Below are 15,048 nucleotides of genomic sequence, written 5' to 3' on the forward strand. Positions count from 1 at the left end.
CATCTCAATAGATGCAGAGAAAGCTTTCGACAAAATTCAACACCCATTTATGATAAAAGGCCTGCAGAAAGTAGGCATAGAGGGAACTTTCCTCAACATAATAAAGGCCATATATGACAAACCCACAGCCAACATTGTCCTCAATGGTGAAAAACTGAAACCATTTCCACTAAGATCAGGAACAAGACAAGGTTGCCCACTCTCACCACTATTATTCAACATAGTTTTGGAAGTTTTAGCCACAGCAATCAGGGAAGAAAAAGAAATAAAAGGAATCCAAATCGGAAAAGAAGATGTAAAGCCGTCACTGTTTGCAGATGACATGATACTATACATAGAGAATCCTAAAGATGCTACCAGAAAACTACTAGAGCTAATCAATGAATTTGGTAAAGTAGCAGGCTACAAAGTTAATGCACAGAAATCTCTTGCATTCCTGTACACTAATGATGAAAAATCTGAAAGTGAAATTAAGAAAACACTCCCATTTACCATTGCAACAAAAAGAATAAAATATCTAGGAATAAACCTACCTAAGGAGACAAAAGACCTGTATGCAGAAAATTATAAGACATTTTTGAAAGAAATTAAAGATAATACAAATAGATGGAGAGATATACCATGTTCTTGGATTGGAAGAATCAACATTGTGAAAATGATTATACTACCCAAAGCAATCTACAGATTCAGTGCAATCCCTATCAAACTACCACTGGCATTTTTCACAGAACTAGAACAAAAAATTTCACAATTTGTATGGAAACACAAAAGACCCTGAAGAGCCAAAGCAAACTTGAGAAGGAAAAACGGAGCTGGAGGAATCAGGCTCCCTGACTTCAGACTATACTACAAAGCTACAGTCATCAAGACTGTATGGTACTGGCACAAAAACAGAAATATACATCAATGGAACAGGATAGAAAGCCCAGAGATAAACCCACGCATATATGGTCACCTTATCTTTGATAAAGGAGGCAAGAATATACAATGGAGAAAAGACAGCCTCTTCAATAAGTGCTGCTGGGGAAACTGGACAGCTACATGTAAAAGAATGAAATTAGAACACTCCCTAACACTATACACAAAAGTAAACTCAAAATGGATTAAAGACCTAAATATAAGACCAGACATTATCAAACTCTTAGAGGAAAACATAGGCAGAACACTCTATGACATCAATCACAACAAGATCCTTTTTGACCCACCTCCTAGAGAAATGGAAATAAAAACAAAAATAAACAAATGGGACCTAATGAAAGTTAAAAGCTTTTGCACAGCAAAGGAAACCATAAATAAGACGAAAAGACAACCCTCAGAATGGCAGAAAATATTTTCAAATGAAGCAACTGACAAAGGATTAATCTCCAAAGTTTACAGGCAGCTCATGCAGCTCAATATCAAAACAACAAACAACCCAATCCAAAAATGGGCAGAAGACCTAAATACACATTGCTCCAAAGAAGATATACAGATTGCCAACAAACACATGAAAGAATGCTCAACATCATTAATCATTAGAGAAATGCAAATCAAAACTACAGTGAGATATCATCTCAAAACGGTCAGGATGGCCATCATCAAAAAATCTACAAATAATAAATGCTGGAGAGGGTGTGGAGAAAAGGGAACACTCTTGCCTTGTTAGTGGGAATGTAAATTGATACAGCCACTATGGAGAACAGTACGGAGGTTCCTTAAAAACCTTAAAATAGAACTACCATACGACCCAGCAATCCCACTACTGGGCATATACCCTGAGAAAACCATAATTCAAAAAGAGTCATGTACCAAAATGTTCATTGCAGCTCTATTTACAATACGCAGGACATGGAAGCAACCTAAGTGCCCATCGACAGATGAATGGATAAAGAAGATGTGGCACATATATACAATGGACTATTACTCAGCCATAAAAAGAAACGATATTGAGTTATTTGTAGTGAGGTGGATGGACCTAGAGTCCGTCATACAGAGTGAAGTAAGTCAGAAAGAGAAAAACAAATACCGTATGCTAACACATATATATGGAATCTAAAAAAAAAAAAAAAAGGTTCTGAAAAACCTAGGGGCAGGACAGGAATAAAGATGCAGATGTAGAGAATGGACTTGAGGACACGGGGAGGGGGAAGGGTAAGCTGGGAGGAAGTGAGAGAGTGGCGTGGACATATATACACTGCCAAATGTAAAATAGCTAGCTAGTGGGAAGCAGCTGCATAGCACAGGGAGATCAGCTCGGTGCTTTGTGACCACCTAGAGGGGTGGGATAGGGAGGGTGGGAGGGAGACGCAAGAGGGAGGGGATATGGGGATATATGTATATGTGTAGCTGATTCACTTTGTTATAAAGCAGAAATTAACACACCATTGTAAAGCAATTATACTCCAGTAAAGATGTTAAAAAAAAAAGAACTGAAAAAAAAAAAAAGCTTAAACTCTTCTCAGTAACCATATTGTTATGAAAATATCTACATCATTATTCTGAAACTATTATATGTATATAAAACAGCAAGTAACTATGTTAATGTCATAAGAATCCAAGCTTTTCATTATAAGACACAAATTTGAAATCTCAGAAGAAAGAACCCTATACTCCATATCTGAATTAGAAATGTGATACATGTGAACACATGTATCTCGGGTGGAGGGGTGGGGGGCAGTGGAATTTCCTACCTTCATTCACTGAAATGGCCTAGAAACAATGACCAAACCACTAGCAGTGAGAATCCCTGTGCCCAGGCTGTGGTCTCTAAATGTTACTCCCAACTAAAAGGAACCAGGATTCTTTGGAGGAATGGCCATTTCCAGGTCTTGGGCAGGAGATGCATAAGATAAGTCTGAAACATCTTGCCATAAGCTATCAAAGAATAATGTCAAAGGCATTCAAGAACTTAAAGAGGCTCCGATTGGTTTAAAATGAGATAATCTGAGCATCCATACTAATAACCTGCAATGGATTAAAACACAAATCTATCTAAATCTATGAGCTCAAAATAACCTTAAAAGGGCTTCCCTGGTGGCACAGCGGTTAAGAATCCGCCTGCCAATGCAGGGGACACGGGTTCGAGCCCTGTTCTGGGAAGATCCCGCAGAGCAACGCCGCGGAGCAACTAAGCCCGTGCGCCACAACTACTGAGCCTGCGCTCTAGAGCCCGCGAGCCACAACTACTGAAGCCCACGCGCCTAGAGCCCATGCTCCGCAACAAGAGAAGCCACCGCAATGAGAAGCTTGCACACTGCAATTAAAGAGTAGCTCCTGCTCGCCGCAACTAGAGAAAGCCTGCACACAGCAACGAAGACCCAACACAGCAACGAAGACCCAACACAGCCAAAAATAAATAAATAAATAAATAAATTTTTTAAAAAAAACAAAAAAAACCTTAAAAACTAAAAGCTAATTGGTCACCTTTGTAGGATGCTCGGGAACCAAGCTATTATTTTGAAAATTGGTAAATAAAAAGAGGAAGAATCAAACATTTATGTTCCCTTTACTATGCATACTACTGGAATTCAGAGTAATCAAACCATTGCCAAGGGAGACTGTACTCTAGAGAAGCATTCCAGCTCATAAAGGAAAAATAAAATGACGTATTTAGAATATTATCAGTTTACAAACACTAATGAAATAAGGGATGTGGGCAGCAGTCATTGATAGCTGTTAATTTCTCAAAAAGCAAAATAAGCTAACATTATGAGTTCCCTGGTGGAAGTACTCCACCCAACTATGAAATATTTCTGCCAAAAAATCTGATAAAAGCCTCTAAAAATCTTAATTACCAACTTATAGGAAATACAGAGAACACAGGGGGAAAAAACATTAAGTGAAACATCAGGGACACAACCAGCAAAATCCAAAACTCAAGAAACTACAGGACAAACAATCCGACTTCTTTAACAAATAAACTGGGGGAGGGGGAGAGGGGTAACTAAATATGGATCAAAACAGACATAAGAGGCACCTCAGCCAATCACAATATATAGGCATCATTTGGATCTTGATTCAAACAAATCAACTGTATAAGATTTTATGAGAGAACCAGGGAAATATGAACACACTGAGTATTTAATTACTAATAAAATTGGTATGTGTTACAACAATGACATGTGTTATTGTTTTTTAAAGAGTCCTTATTTTTTAGAGATGCATGTTGCAATATTCACAGATGAAATGATCTGTTGGGTTTGCTTCAAAATGAATCTATACAGTATTGAGAATGGGAGGGTGTGGAAAGGATGGGAATATATATATATGACACGAGGTTGGTTATGAGTTGATAACTACTGAAACTGGATGATAGGGTCACAGACTTTCATTATATCATTCACTCTTTTATGCATACATAACAATTTCCCCAGTAACAACCTTTTAAAAGTTAACCTGGAAAACATTAAGAAATAAACAGAATCTTCCTTCTGTAAAAATGTGTATATTTTATTAAAATTACCTGGGTAGCTCAGATATTTATTTTTCTTCTAAAGGTTTTATCTCCTTTCCTTTAAAAAAATTTTAAAATATTTACAGTAGTCCCTCCTTATCTGCAGTTTTGCTTTCCATGGATTCAGTTACCTGAGGTCAACTGAGGTCCAAAAATATTAAATGGAAAACTTCAGAAAAAAACAATTCATACGTTTTAAATTGCAAGTGGTTCTGAGTAGCATGACAAAAATCTCGCTCCATCCTGTCCAGAGTATTCCACCCATTAGTCATTTAGTAGCCACCTGGATTATCAGATCCACTGTCATGGTACCACAGTGCTTGTGTTCAACTCACCCTCATTTTATAAGACTTAATAACGGCCCCAAGTGCAAGAGTAGTGATGCTGGCAGTTCATCTATGCCAAAGAGAAGCCGTAAGCACTTCCTTTAAGTGAAAATTTGAAAGTTCTCTATTTAATAAGGAAAGTAAAAAATTTGTAAGCTGAGGGTACTAAGATCTATGGTCAGAATGAATCTTCTGTCCATGAAATTGTGGAGCAGGAAAAAGAAACTCATGCTAGTTTTTCTGTCACACCTTAAACTGCAAAAGTTATGGGCACAGTGCATGGTAAGTGCTTAGTTAAGATGGAAAAGGCAATAAATTTGTATGATAAGATTCTGAGTGAGAGAAACCACATCTTTCATTACAGTATATTGTTATAATTGTTCTATTTTATTTTATTATTAGTCACTGTTGTTAATCCCTTACTGTGCCTAATTTATAAATTAAACTTTATCATATATATATATTAAAAAAACATAGTTTATATAGGATTTGGTACTATCCACAATTTCAGTCATCCACTGGGAGTCTTGGAACATAATCCCTGTGGATAAGGGGGGACTACTGTATTAAAATATTATATTTCTTTTTTGTAAAGAAGAAAGTAAAAATTGAGCCTCAATCTCTTTATTCATGTAAGCTCTTTTAGTGTTTAAAAATAATATGTAATAAAAATAAAAGGCTAGAAAATTATAACTATGGAAAGTACAAAATGAAAAGTAAAAGCTTGTATCTCCCCACTCTTACTCCCAAAAGATAACCAGTGCCGGTAGTTTCTTGTGATCTGTTCCAAAAAACAAAAAATGGAGAGGGAGTGGGAACCAGACACAGTATGTGTGTGCACACACGTGTGTATATGAATGACATATATACATAAAGTGCAACAAGAACCATATTGTTCTATATCTTACTTTTTCACTTAATAATACAGCACATATTAACACATCACTCTACCCCATTTTTAATAGCACACTGTTTCTATAGTATGGATATATTATAATTTATTTAACTATTCTATTGATGAATACTTAAAATGTTCCATTTTTAAAATTATTGCAAACAATGCTGCTAGATACCTTCCTAATGCTTTTAAAAATCTAAATTATTTGGGATAACTAAGAGTAAAGAAAGTTTGCCACACAAGAATAAAGTTTTTGTAGGCCCATACACTAAACCAATATGTGTAACAGCCAAAATTTACACTTTTTTAGAAAACCGGCTATTATGATACATGGAAAGACCTGTGTAATGTGGAAACATTCTGTATGCTTCAGTCTAATATATATGAAATTAGAATAGTATGGTAATCTTATATGCCTTGATATATAGCCATGAGAGTAAAAATGTGTGTGAAGTCTTCTTTTACTACTCAAATTATGATAACAAAATGCTAGATTCAATTATAGACAGTAAGTGACTAAACCTTTAGCCACACAAGAAATTTTGATACTAATTTCTCAAAGTTGAAAAGTAAATCTGGTAATGATCGGTTTTGTGTGTGTGTGTATGTGTGTGTGTGTGTGTATTATCTAAGTGAACATCAGTTCAGAAACTGTCTTCTTTTAAAAAAGAAAAAGAGAAATCCACAAAATGTTCTACCTTGATGTTCATCATCCTCCTTTGGTGTTTGTTCCAATAACGTGTCCAAGGCTCGGGCATAATCTTTCATTACCCAGTAGGCAAGACTGCGTAAGAAAGGATCAGGATGTAATCTTTTGCAATCGAATCCTGAGGCATCCTTTTGGCAACCCAAAATCTTCTGATTTAGGATGGATAGATAAGTGGATGAAGTCTCAAAATCAGATTCATATAAACGGGCAATTACCATGGCTAGCTGGATATCTTCCATTTTTTCAAGACATACCTATAAATTTAAATATTAAGAAATACTTATTTAATGATAATTATTTAGAGATATGAAATATCCCACTGATATCCTGAAGTTATCCACTATTTATATTCTCACAGTGGAGGGAAGAGGTCCAGAGGTTGAGACAGTGAAGGGTAGTTAAATACTTGCTTGAAAGGAGATTAAGGAATAGCAGGAAGATTAAGAAACTAGAACTTAGTAGCTTCCAGCCTAGAAAGATCATTTATAAAAAATGCATAAAACGAAGTATATCAACACCATCTCAGATCAATTCAAATAACATTCATCTTTAAATTAAATACCACTTATGACATCTGAATTTATATACATCAGTTCCTCTTAATTTCCAAATATATTTCCATATAAACATAATTATTACTATTTTAAAAGAATCTTCTACTTACATAGCAAATAACTTAAGAAATAAAGCCACATACTCTATTCTTACTCTCTCTGAGTTTATATTCTAAAGTAGCTACTCATCTGAGAATCTGAGGTCATTCAGGCAACATGAGCATCTCTCACTCAATCAACATTTCTCTTCTTTGCCTGAGTATCTTCTAGGCTAAGCTTCCCATTTCAAAATTATAAATATTTGTTACTTTAAAAAATCATACATCTGAGATAATTTTGAAAATATGACTAATTCTAAACATAAAGTACTTTCACTTTGTTGGATGCTTCCTATTTTTTCTATGATGTATTATTTCCGATTATGTTTTTCCTTCACCTGTTTGGATTATTCATTATAATAATAGGCATCCTAAAAGGAATATCTCATAAACAAACAGAAATATTTGTAATTACTCTCTTAATCAGCTACCAAGATTGTGTATCAAAAAATGCGAAGTTTTACCTCTTCCCATTCACCTTCCAATATCTGAGACTACATTTCAAAACAGTATAAACTGCAATCTCAGTTCCTTATCTATGAATTTCATTTAGAAGAAAAAGAACGTAAAATATCTGCCTGTCTACACAAAGTAAGGAGATTGTGACCTATACGTACTTAAATAGTTCAGAATCACAAGATGGTCAGGAAAAAGATATTCATAAACCATTTTTTCCATACACTTATACTTGAAATACATATACTTATCTTGAAATGCAATATTCTCTATATAAAATTTTTATGTTTCTACATGTATTTATTATTCCATTATCATTGTGCCACTATTGAAGTTAGTAATCTCTGTAGTTATTCTCTACCCTCTATCCTTACAAACATATGACCAAACATTACAGTCTCCTCCATGATCTTCCCAGGTTTTCAAGCTCTTACAGGTAATTCATAGCATGTTTTCTTAGTTATACCTCAATGGCATCTTTCAATGAACCAGCTAACAAGAAAAAAGCAGCAGATTGTTCAAAGCGTTGTTTTCCAAGTAAAGAGAAAGCGTTTTTCAAAGCGGCTTTACGCCATCTATCTTCATTAAAGTTGTGGCTGAAAAATGTTGTCATTTTTTCATCGTGCTGTGACCTAGGAACCAGAGCACAAACATCAGTGGTTGAACCATATTTAAAATAGTTTTAATCCTTTACAGAATATATGAAAATAGAAAATGAAAACCTCAAACATCCATCTAAAAGAAGAACAATAACAACTTTAGTGGTAGGTATTTGTTATTAAGCTTCTCTTCATTTCTTCTAATAAGGAGAAAACTCAAAATACCTTATGTATACATGAATAGGAAGCAAGTGCACTCTTTACTTTCCAAAGTGCTTTTATCAACTTATTTTTAACAATATCCCACTCTTTAGGTTAAGTTCAAATGATATTCTGCCTATTTGTTTTGCAGATAAAGGAATCAAGGCACAAAAAAGGAAACTGATTTATCTAAGTACTTTCAAAAGCATTATGTTTCTGAGTCACAGCACAATCTTCATTCCATTAAACCATATAAGGGTTGAGGAAATTTACCTAAACAAACCCCACACTACTGCTTTCTTCTTCATTGAAAGGTAGAATAATGCAGCATCCAAGGCATCATTGTTCCTTTGAAAAGAAGCTTTGGCAACCTAAACAGTCAATAAAAAATTATACTGAATTAACTAGTTGATAAACAAATTACAACAATTAATGCTGCCCTACTACTTCCATGGCTGACAGAAACTATGCAGATTGGAAGAGCTATTCCATCCACAATTGCCAGTAGCTTATAATACATGCTCCTAGAAACAACCCTTTGTATACCAGTAATTACAATAAAAATAATAACAGCAACTAGTATTTACTGACTACTTACCATGTACTAGACACCTTTCACTTATCTTACTGAATCACCATGATCCAAGAGGTACTATTATTATGCCCATTTTACACATGAGGCAACTGAGACACAAAGAGGTTAACTGAATTGCCTAAGGTCACACAGTAAGTAAGGGGTGTAAAAGGGATTAGAACCCAGGTAGTAATAAAACTGTCTAACATAGGAAACAATAAAGAATGCAGAATATTTGATAGGTGAGACCTTTTCTTTTCTTTTTTTTTTTCTGGCTGCGCTGCACAGATTGCAGGAAGTTAGTTCCCCAACCAGGAATCGAAACTGGGCCCCCAGCAGTGGAAGCACAGAGTCCTAACCATGGACCACCAGGGAATTCCCAGTGAGAACTTTTCTCGAAAATTAGACATATTAAATTTCTTAATGTTTTGTAAAAGTTAAAATGCTGACTTCTATGGTACGTATATGTGATTTCACAATTTAAAGCTCTCTCAACTAATATTGATACAGACAACTGTAAATAAATATCAATTATACTCACACACATGCATACACACACATTTTTAAAAATACAGACAAAAATAAATGTTTTAGTTTTTTTTCTTTAAACATAATTTTCCAGTATTTTCTTTTTTTAAAAATTTATTTATTTATTTATTTATTTTTGGCTGTGTTGGGTCTTCGTTTCTGTGCGAGGGCTTTCTCTAGTTGCGGCAAGCGGGGGGCCGCTCTTCATCGTGGTGTGCGGCCTCTCTTATTGCGGGGCACAGGCTCCAGACGCGCAGGCTCAGTAGTTGTGGCTCATGGGTCTAGTTGCTCAGCGGCATGTGGGATCTTCCCAGACCAGGGCTTGAACCCGTGTCCCCTGCATTGGCAGGCAGATTCTTAACCACTGCGCCACCAGGGAAGCCCTCCAGTATTTTTCAATCAAATTCTGACAGTTCTGAAGGACTGACACATTCTTTCTGGCATGTAATTAAAATACAGGTGGTTGAAGCTCCATTATTTTGAAGGGCTTTCAAATTTTAGGTCTTAGAAATTCCATGTGAAAAAGCCTTAATGAATACATAATTCCCCTTGTACCATAACTGATAACCTCCTTTGAGCCATATGACCAAAGTTGCTGAATTTATAAAGAACCAATCAACTCAATGTAAGTTTAAAAATTATTAAGCCAGTAACACTGTTGTACATAATCATATGGTTTTGAATACAGTACCATACAGACCACATATTTCTCAAAGATACTGATATAACCTCTGCAAATAACTAAGTTGAGAGGCATAACGATAAAAAACAATGGATGTTTTATTAATGAACACTGACTGATGGTAGAGCAGGAAGCTACCAAGGCATGGTAAAGAGGGGGAAAGACACCTAAAATCACATCACAAAAACGCTTTTATTCCTCTTCCCCTTTTTCAGTATTTTCTCTGCCTTCAATCATTTAGCTTAGTACTTCAATGTTTAATAATTTTTATAAGAATTTTTATTCATCTTCAGCTAATGAGTTTTTGGACTGGCCAAAAAGTTCCTTTGGTTTTTAAGTAAAAATAAAATATGCATCTTTCATTTTCACCAAGAACTTTATTGAACAACGTATTCACCATTTTGTTCCACTACCTTCTGCCAGTTTTCAAGCAACTTCATAATTCCATCTTCCCAAAACTTTTTATCTTTTTGAGCAAAGAACTGTTCCAGGTGCCTTTTACAGTCTTCCAGGGAATGGAAATTTCTTCCATTAAGAGAACTTTGTAAAGACCAAAATACACGGAAATCTGAAGGTGCAACGTCTGATGAATACAGCAGATCAATCAGAATTTCCCAGCCAAGCGGTAACAGTTTTTGCCTGGTCATCAAAGAAACATGTGGTCTTACGTTATCCTGATGGAAGATTATGTGTTTTCTGTTGACTAATTCCGGATGCTTTTTGTCAAGTGCTGCTTTCAGTTGGTCTAATTGGGAGCAGTACTTGTTGGGATTAATCGTTTGGTTTTCCAGAAGGACCTCATCATAGAGGACTCCCTTCCAATCCCACCATATACATAACATCACCTTCCTTGGATGAAGACCGTCCTTTGGTGTGGTTGGTGGTGGTTCATTTCGCCTGCCCCATGATCTCTTCTGTTCCACATTATTGTACAGTATCCACTTTTCATTACCCATCACAATTTGTTTTAGAAACGGAACGTTTTTGGTACCTTTCAGTAGAGAATTGCATGAGGAAGTACAGTCAGGAAGGTTGTTTTTGGCTTAACTTACGTGGAACCCAAACATCAAAGCAATTAACATAACCAAGCTGGTGCAAATGATTTTCAACGCTTGATTTGGACATTTTGAGAATGCCGGCTATCTCCCGCGTGGTATAACGTTGACTGTTTTCAGTTAATGTCTCGATTTGATCCCTATCAACTTCAATTGGTCTACCCGACCGTGGACCATCGTCCAGCTTCTCGAGAAATCTCCAGCACAAAACTTCGCAAACCACTTTTGACATGTTTGATCAGTCACAACGCCTTCTCCATACACTGCACAAATCTTCTTTTGCGTTTCAGTTGTGTTTTTACCTTTCTTGAAATAATAAAGCATAATATGCCAAAAGTGTTGCTTTTTTCCTTCTATTTTCAATATTAAAATGGCTACACAAAAATTCACCAATTTTGATAAGTTTTTTTTTAAATGCGTGCTGACATGACAGCTGTCACAATACAATCTAAAAATTTCTTTCGAATGAAGTTGAAGACAACTAAGTGCTACTAGAGCCATCCTACAGAAAAAAACGAATGAACCTTTTGGCCAACCCAATATAACATATATCTCAAGGGAAAAAATTTTACGTATCCTTTTGATTTAATTTTCAGAGATAAGTTACTTGTGGAAATAAATCATATGTATATATCAGAAATACTCAATTATAATGACACAACACACTGATGACAAGAAACTGAAGAGACTTTGTAGGCAACATCTGAACATTTCAGATAAAATATGTCCTCCTCTTTTTCCATTGCTTTGGGATATGAAAAAAATTTAATGGGGACTTCCTGGTGGTCCAGTGGTTAGGACTCGGTGCTTTCACTGCTGAGGGCAAAGGTTCAATCCCTGGTCTGGGAACTAACTTAAGATCCCACAAGCCGTGTGGCGTGGCCAAAAAAAAAAAAAAAAAAAAATTAACGTAGATACTGTGTAATTTATATGCTATAACAATTAATTTCCCTGTACATCAGAAACTACATCTCTTGGTTGGTATGACAACAAATTCCTTCTTACATCTGCCTATCTTGAGAAGAGAAATACTTATATCTTATTGGCAGCCTTACATGTAGCAGGAAAATGACAGTTTTACACTTACATTTCAAACTGTGATGTGAGGACCATGAACACCAGAATCACAGGATGCTAATTCAGATGAAGATGCCACAGCCCTACCACCTCCAACCTACTAAATGAAAACTTCCGAGAGTGGAAGTGAGGGATGTGTGTTTCAAACAAGTTTGCCAGGTGATTCTTCGAACACTAAAATTTAGAAACTACTACTGTAGAGGAATAAATTCCTCTTGGGAGAAATGAATTCATACTCCACAAATGTAGTATCATTAATTGTACTTCTGAGAATTTCAATGGACTCCTAAAAGTAAACAAAATAATGACAATCCCACTCTCCTAATCACGACAGAGTAGAAAGGGCACAGACTAAATCTAACACTTTTAAATGATGGGAGTTTGGGCTGGTTACCCAACCTCTCTGAGTCGTAGTTCTATCAGGTGGAAAATCAAGATGGTAACATGCAGCTGATGAGAAGATTATATGAAATAATTTATGAAAAGCAACTAGAACCAAACCTGGTACACAAAAGGTGCTCAATAACGATTAGTTTCTGCAACACTGAAAGAATTTTCAGCTTCTACTAAAAAAACTTTAACAATTTTTTTTCTACTAGAAAACTGATTCCAAAAACCCATTAAAATTTATAGCATGAGGGGACTTCCCTGTTGGCACAGTGGTTAAGAATCCGCCTGCCAATGCCGGGGACACAGGTTCAATCCCTTGTCCAGGAAAATCCCACATGCTGCAGAGCAACTAAGCCCATGGGCCACAACTACTGAGCCCACGTGCCACAACTACTGAAGCCCTAGCGCCTAGAGCCCGTGCTCTGCAACAAGAGAAGCTGCCGCAATGAGAAGCCCGCGCACCGCAACAAAGAGTAGCCCTCGCTTGCCGCAGCTGGAGAAAGCCCGCACACAGCAACCAAGACCCAATGTAGCCAAAAAAAAATTAATTAAATAAGTTAAAAAAGAAATTTATAGTATGTGTCATTTGCTGCCATAGATATGTTCTTCAAGTGCACACAAATCAAAATCTGTTGAATGGTATTTTAAATGTGCACAGGAAGTTTGGTATTTATTAACCTAGCCATGCAGAGAATCTTTTATATAAAAAGAACGATTTGGGACTTCCCTGGCGGTCCAGTGGTTAAGACTCCACGCTTCTGTGCTTCCACTGCAGGGGGTGCGGGTTCCATCCTGGTTGGGGAACTATGATCCCGCAAGCCATGCAGTGCAGCATGCATAAATAAATAAATGAATGAATGAATGAATGAATGAATGAATAGAACTTTTTTTTCTATGTAATGTACATAACTGACATACAGTTTGTATTTTCTTAAACTAGGATGCACCTCAACTGACAGCAGAAAATATTCCTGTTCCATAAATATTATATACTTAGTATATATGGCAAAAGACAATTGATATACTGCTTGGACATTTTATAAAGGTCAAGTTTCAGTTTTAAAGGTCCAAAAATTTTTATTTAAGAAGTTCTCAAGATCTCAAGGTGTACATACTAATCCCTCACCACAGGTTTTCTGGAAGATAATATCTTTTATGCTTTAAGAAAAGACTTAACTTCAAAATCCAATGAAGTAAAGTTACCTTTTCAATGCATCTTCGAAGAGTGTTAATATTCCTGACCCACCAACCTATTCCCATAGCTCTTAACTCAGACCACTGAGGGTCCCCTCTCTGAATTGCCGGAATCATATTAATCAGCTCTTCCTCAGCCTCAGAATGAAAAGCCCAGGCAAAATGGCAAGTAGACACACCTAAATTAGAAATACAAAATAATAAGTTTCAGAACTATATCAAAACAAAAACAAAACCAATTTTTTACATAATCATGTATTTATTCATTTTGGAAACAATTTTCAAGCTGAAAAAAAGTATCAAAAGATTTCATCATTCAGGATTTTATAGTATAAGCTTCTACATACAAGATCACTGACAGGATACACAAAACCAAAATCTTTCTGAAACGTATTCGCTGCAAGAATAGAGACAGTAAAACTTAATTGCTGGAAAGAAAGATATTTGAATATCAAGCCATTCATATGTACGTACACACACCAAACTGATCAAGAGTAAAAGCTCTGGTCAAGTCAAAATATGTTGGTCCATGTACATGGATGTTGTTTCACAGTGCCACTTGCTTGCAGACCATACCCTTCAGTACTGGATATGGAAAACTGCCCCATTCATCCCTCCGGCCAAGGAGCTACATATCACTTCAAAGCAAGCTTTAAACTTGATGAGAGTTCTGGGGAAGAATAGTCAGGAGGCACATTCCTCTGCCTTTGGTGCCTCAGTTAAAAAGAGTTTAAAGCGGCCTAATTACTGATGGCATATGGCAAACACTTTTATGCCCTGGTAAAAGACTGACAGGGATCTAGGCTGTATTTAGAGACAACAAATAGGGTTTAGTGACACCCTCAGTGAGTTTGTTAACAGTTGAACAACTGATAACACTTTACTCCACTTAGAGCAGGTGAAGAAGAAACATGAGAGAAGTGAACCAAGGAGTGATGTTAGATAGTGGGAATGCCGCTGGGAAGAACCCCAAGGATCCCAGGAAAGAAGCCAGGCTAGTCGAATCAGCCATCTATTAGAATCCCTTTGGAAACAAAGAAATGCCTGAGGTCAATGACGGTCTGATAGTCACATTACAACACAGGACTCCCAACACTGTAAGGCTATCAATATTACCACATATAATTTTTTTCATTAACAACTACTATATAGATTTCCCATATAGTTTAAAGCTTTTCTAACAATTACTGCTTCCCAACAGTTCCTTTGGAAAGTATTAAAAAAACTATTAGGACCATTTTAAATAATAATCTTAAGTCTTTGAAATTCCTCATT

General features: G+C 36.1%; 1 protein-coding gene across 10 annotated transcripts in view; it reads right to left on the reverse strand.

The window, feature by feature from the left end:
• The window catches only part of DMXL2 (Dmx like 2), a 149,760-nt gene that overhangs the window by 35,980 nt on the left and 98,732 nt on the right, over nt 1-15,048 (reverse strand). For all 10 annotated transcript variants that reach the window (XM_082387370.1, XM_082387371.1, XM_082387369.1 and 7 more), the window contains 4 exons: nt 13,783-13,952; nt 8,547-8,644; nt 7,940-8,105; nt 6,355-6,619 (listed from right to left, as the gene is read on the reverse strand). In XM_082387370.1, the coding sequence (XP_082243496.1) occupies nt 6,355-6,619; nt 7,940-8,105; nt 8,547-8,644; nt 13,783-13,952 (699 nt within the window). The remainder of the gene's footprint in view (nt 1-6,354; nt 6,620-7,939; nt 8,106-8,546; nt 8,645-13,782; nt 13,953-15,048) is intronic.

The sequence above is a fragment of the Balaenoptera borealis genome (assembly GCF_965194805.1).
Source record: "Balaenoptera borealis genome assembly, chromosome: 3".
Lineage (NCBI taxonomy): Eukaryota > Metazoa > Chordata > Mammalia > Artiodactyla > Balaenopteridae > Balaenoptera > Balaenoptera borealis.